The sequence below is a fragment of the Lissotriton helveticus genome, chromosome 2_1 (genome assembly GCF_964261635.1).
Source record: "Lissotriton helveticus chromosome 2_1, aLisHel1.1, whole genome shotgun sequence".
NCBI lineage: Eukaryota > Metazoa > Chordata > Amphibia > Caudata > Salamandridae > Lissotriton > Lissotriton helveticus.
The window spans coordinates 386,851,846-386,857,845 of NC_136059.1; the positions used below are offsets into that span (position 1 = coordinate 386,851,846).

At 43.6% G+C, this 6,000-nt stretch overlaps 1 protein-coding gene across 1 annotated transcript in view; it reads right to left on the minus strand.

Annotated features, from left to right (window-relative positions):
• Positions 1-5,046, minus strand: part of PLCXD3 (phosphatidylinositol specific phospholipase C X domain containing 3) — a 685,801-nt gene extending 680,755 nt beyond the window's left edge. The window contains exon 1 of the mRNA XM_078675008.1: positions 4,907-5,046. Within this exon, the coding sequence (XP_078531134.1) occupies positions 4,907-5,009 (103 nt within the window). The 5' untranslated portion in view covers positions 5,010-5,046. The remainder of the gene's footprint in view (positions 1-4,906) is intronic.
• Between the last annotated feature and the right edge of the window lie 954 nt (positions 5,047-6,000).

Consider the following 6,000-nt stretch of genomic DNA (forward strand, 5'->3'; position numbering starts at 1 on the left):
TTGTTTTGCTTGTATGGCTTTATTTGATGTATTTTGCAAAGCGCCTTTTTTTAACCTAGAGTTATGCGTTAAACATGATAGAAATGAATAGACCTCTACGAAGCTTGTTGTTGCCGCATTACATCTGTCTGATGTGCTGTGTCACCGCAGTGACTCAGACCCTTACCGCATGGCCGGCACCGCCATCCGGCAGTCCACCTCTGCACTGCATTGTCACATTTACGAAGGTGAAGCGTGATTTGTGTACCACAGATAGGCATTGACCCTTGTAAGCCACACTATAGCATGAAGAAGACAAGGAGACGTATACATAATGCTGGCTGCCTTCTGTATTATTCATGAAATAAATATTGTAACCACTGACTGATACTGCTGTGACGTTAGATCCCTGTTTAATTGTTACATTCCTATATACTTTAATCACTAACATTTCTTCAAAAACACATAAATATTATAACTGTATTGTAATATGATATTGGAATATTGTAACTATATACAGGATAGTAGTAAAATCCAGCAGGTTGACAGAATTATGGACCACTCGGCACCCTCATACAAAAGAAATAATTCAATAACATATGGAACATGCTGCGCGCGCGCACGGTACTTGAGAGTTTCATTAGATTCCTGTTTTGAAACATTTGAAACTACCTCAGTTTCTCGAGGAGCGATTTGAAAAAAAAACATGGGCTAATTTCTCTTTAATTGGGATGTTCAGAAGCAGCAGCTGGCAGGGAGGGCATATATGCTACTCTTTCTTCAGCTGTTCCCGACGCTCTCAGGGCAGCCAGCCCATTGCTGTCTATTTATTAAACAGCAATTATCACTGTGTGCACACAAACTTTGGCTGCTGTGCGTGCCTCTGCAACGTGCAGCTGGTTGTCTTTCATGTAAATAGCGGGGGCAACAAATGTGCTCAAGCAATAGCATAAAATCTGCCACCATCATTTAAAAAAATACATATATATTTATGCAATGCAGGTGAAAGTAAAGGTGACCCGTAAAGCATGGACTTTGGACCAAGTGAAGTGATAACCCCAAACTCTGTCATTTACTACTGCAGTGCAAAGGTCAAATTCCGTGTTATTAGCAGAGTATGGGGGAGATGCGTCTGGACCATATTCTGGTGTTTACTGCTACCCACTATGGTCTTGCAATGACTATGGGCTCAAGTTTTTAAAAATCCGTGTTTAAAAATTGTGAACATGAGAGAAAAACATGGCATCAACCATACAGGGAGATGCACAGTGAGTAATTGGTAAACACTGTCAATAGGTTTGTTTGCCACATTCGGGATTCCAGGTGGCACATACATCAAACGTGATGTATATTTTACCTGGAAGACCTGTTGATCACTCTCCTACTGCTGCATTAGATTTATACCGCCTGCTCTTTTCCCCTGTATCTCTCGCTCCTAATCAGTCCCAGTGGACAAGAAAAGTAAGGGTGGGGGCGACAACTGTCAGACGACCATTACTAAAATATGGGACTACCTGTTGGAAGATAAGGAGGTGCTGCCTGCAGAGGAAGTCAATCCCCCACTTCCCTCTGGTCCGTGGAGAACCAGGGAAGGTGCTTAAAGAAGACCATAGGCCTGGTGATATCACACTATGGAGGATGAATGGGGCTAAACTCTGGGGGTGATGGTCACAGGAGCCCGAATCCTCTTCATTTATAAAATAACTAATCTACATAACACATAACGTGTAGTGTGGGTTCAGAAATCCCATCATGGGGTTCTGAGGACAAGATGATAACACACATGACTGGATGCTGAGTGATATGCAAATGTACCAGGGCGCTGAGATGGCATTTTTGGAAAAGAAATCACATGACCTGTTCCGTATTTTTTAAATTTCACATTTGTCCAATCAAGTGAATGCATATCCAAAGCAATACTACAAAATACCGTAGTATACTCAGGGTCACTTCTATTATGAAGTAGTATTGAAGGACTAAAAAATGCAGCACAGTTGAGAGATTTAAGCAGCAGCAACATGCAAATTATCTGGGGCGTTTTGAGGTTAGAGACAAGATGTGCAGATATTCTGTTACTTTATCATCCCATCTAGCCATCTTCACATTTGGTTTTAACAAACAGGTGCGGATAAAAAAATGTATCCCAGTGCTTTAGCAAATATACAGGTTACTCAAGAAAAAGAAAATATTTCTACTCAGGAGGAACTTACTATTCAAAATGCTTATCGCTATTTAACCAATACAGTGCAACCGACTTTCCGGAGTAATATAGCTGGTGTAAAACACATACAAAGCTACACTCAGACGACACACACCTCCCTCTGCACACTACTTATTTTTAAAGGTTTGCCTCTTTAATTCTGCTAATGCCAGCTCTATTATACTGTCTCCTGGAGGTCGGTTTTTGGTTTCTTCTCTGTTCACACCATGAAGTGATGGAAAGCTGTATATATAATCTGCTTCTAAAGGGTGAGTAGGGAGGTGCATGGCGTTTGCAGTGAAATACATTTTTCGGGTTTGCGGAGTTTGGATCCTGCAAAGCTTTTATGGTACATGATATCCAACGTGACTTGTTAGAGATAACATTGTTACCTGCATCCTTGAATTAATATATCCCTGGCCTTCTGAAATATTCAGATTATAAAAAGAGTGTTTTTGTTTTATATATATTGGAAGCACAATTCACATCAGATTCACCTCTTATTAGCTGAAAGGATGATCAATTCTCCAACGTAAACGGAATTAAGGGAGCATTTTTCTGCACCTTACTCAATCTGAGAATTCTTACACATATTTTTTCACTTCAATTGACACTCTATATGCCAATAATGCTGCTGGTTGCAACTGTTGTAATCTTCTAATAACTGAGTAGATGGATAGCCCATTTACCCTTAAATGTAGGGTAGAAACGTGTTAAACTCTGCAGCAGACTCTGTTATCATGAGCTGAAATAACAGAATTAGATATTTGCTGTTTTCAATCATATGCTGATTTTATTTAACGTTACCTTTACCTTGGGTATCCTTGCTCTTTTTACAGAAGATTATAGTATTCTATTTCACCCACTTATGGGCCTAAACACATTCATTTATGTATAACACTTGTATAGTGCACGCTTCATTCGAAACAGCTCTCAACGATACAATGCTATGTTGTCTTGAGAAGAGAGCTAAGCAAACTCAGAGAGAACAGCAAACCATCTTCCCTATGCCCTTTACATAAGTCGTAAGGTTTTGAGAAGGGGCGTGGTATTAAGACAACTACAAGTCTGTCTAATTCCTTCTGACGTTCGTTTAAAGTCTCTGATCAAAGCAAGTGGTAAAAACTCCTTCTCCCCAATCTCTTTCGACAGCAGCTATTAGTATTCTTCATTTTTTCCATCTGATCTCAAAGTTCTGGAGAGGACTAGTGGCGTATTTTGCATCCCAGATATCCTGGCTCATTACCATGGAGGACCCGATTTACCAAGAAATGTATGTAAAGTGGATGCATTCCCTGACTCTCAGCAAATCAAAAGGCATTCAGCCTCAGAGGCGTGGTCTCTTTAGCAGAGTCCCAGGGCCAGGCTGATGCCAGCACGTAGGTGTAAACTAGACATGAACTACATGAGTCAACAGAGGTAAAAACGTTTGCTTCGAGTCAATAGCTGCACTGGACAGTAACTTTGTGATCTTTTTGAGTTAGAAACAGATTGTTTTGTGTCAGTCTGCATAATGCACAGCAGGTGGTATGTTGTTTAAAAGGAGCGGCAAATCCACGAATTTGTGACCATATCTCCAAAACTGAATGATGTCTAAGGTCCTGATTGTGAAGCAGCGCATTGTGCTATTGTTTTTACAATTCCAATGGGCCTAAATCACACATTCAGAAGGATAATGTTATTCTCAGAAAGTAGGACAAATAATGCACAGATATAATATTAGTTCCGTGGCAAATGGGTTTAAAAACCTATTGTTACCACAGTAGCTCGCCCCAAGCATCGCTCCATACACATGATGTTATACACAATTTACTTCCGTCCATTGCTTCCGTTGTGTACATTCAGGGGAGCGAGCGCCTGCCTGCCCGCTTCTGGATAGTCAGCCGCAAGGTCTGCTCATGCCTTTCTCAGGCGTCTTTTCATTTCATGTGCCATCTTCCTGCTGCAGCCCCTCTGATGCGCTCGCTCTGGGGACCGCGCCTGGCTCCGGGGCACGTCCCTGGCATGCAGAGGGCACGGACCTTTTGCAAGGTCACAGCAGGTTAACCGTCGCGCAGCTTTGCGATGTACAGACGGACTCATTTGAAACAAATGTTTTACCACTAGGTCACTGTGTAGGTTCAGGCTGTGTTTTCCGCCGCGTGTTCCATTATTTTTGTGCGGGCAGCGGTGACATGCCTCTCACATTCCCGGCCAGATTCCCTCCCCCCTGGCTGAACGTCTTACGCACATTATAAAGGAAACTTTGCTCCCTTCTTCCTGTCTGTCAGCGCTCGCCTTTAAGGGAGGTGAGGAGAATATTAATGACTTGGGGAGGGTCTTTGCGGGAAACGGATCACTAGACCCAGCCCGTCCACGGTGAAGCGGGTGATGTCTGCAAGCAGACAGCGGTCGTGATGCACGGTGGTCGCTCCTGCAAAGCAGCACCCACATAAGGTTACAAAAGTGTGCATTGTGAGGGGGTGCCTTGGGGCTGTGTTATTTGGCAAACGTGTAACGCACGCGCGCTGGTCCACGCGGCACGCGCTGTGCGCAGCTGTCACTCTGCAGTCTACGTTAATGCAATGTATCCGTCAAGCCGACTTCAGGTTTTATAAACGCACGAGCCACACATTTTCAACGTAGGGCACGAGCCACGGCAGCAATCGGGTAACTCGAGCTGAATCATACAACAGTGCTTTCATATACAATATGAAATAAAAAGGACGAGGAGTTGCCCTGCCCTACCTGGGATTGCTAAATTTGTCAGAGGGACGCTGTGAATGTTTTCCGGCAAAGTTGCCATCCAGTCTGCGAATTCCATGTCGCTCTTCCCTTGAGACGAAGCCATGCCGCCGGCCTGCTCTCTGTCTCTCGTCCGGGCTCTCCTTCACGCGCGCACGCACTCTCGCCCGCTCTCCGCCGTGCAGCCTTCTGTCTCGCGCTCCTCTCGCCGGCTGCGCCTGTCTTAATCCAGTCTTTGCTCCAGCCCTGACAGAGTTTACACTCCTCTCTGCACCACCCACAGGGTGGCGCAGGCACATGCTCATTTACATCATTAGCCCAACCAAGACCTACGGCTGCCACTATACGGCTATTTTCCCATCAGGTCATCTCTCGACTCCCCTACGTGCTTTGTGTTTTTTGTTGTTGTTATTTTCGTTATTTTCTCTTACTTCTGCATTTAATCCTATTTATGCCGTTTTGTTTTTTATGTATTCTATTCCCCTCCATCTACATTCCCTGCTTTGAATTGAAAACACTCAACAATGGTTAATTTTAATTTTGTTTTAAGTACAATAGTGGGGGTTCTTGAATCACCCATAGATAGCATTTTATCTCTTATTCTGCTCGTTTGCATTGGACAGTTTGCTACTGTGTTTATGATGCTGTCAGGCAGCACTGTTTGCTCACGCCTGCTCGTCTGTCCTTTTTTGTCTGCCAATTCTCTCATGGCTTGCTTAATTCATTCAGCAGAACAGACTGACATAATATGGGTTTTGATAGATCACACAAACTGAGACTGGGTGAGGGTGTGCTAAGCAAGATACCATCCCGGGCATCTGCTATGGCGGGTTTTCGAGCACCGAAATACTGGCAAGCTGTGTTACAAAGTACACGCTTCCTTCTTCCAAAGCATTCCCAGGAGATGAAATTCTAGCTCTGCTTCCCCCATGTGAATTGGCAGCATTCTAAAATTGAATCTCTCCGGGAAATATGTCCTCCAGAAGCAAAGACAGGAGACACTACCCAGTTCATTTTCTTTACTCTTATTGGGGGCGGGTGTCTTTTTATATTTATTTACACCTTTCATTTAGTGTTTGTGAAGTGTTTCACGCTAC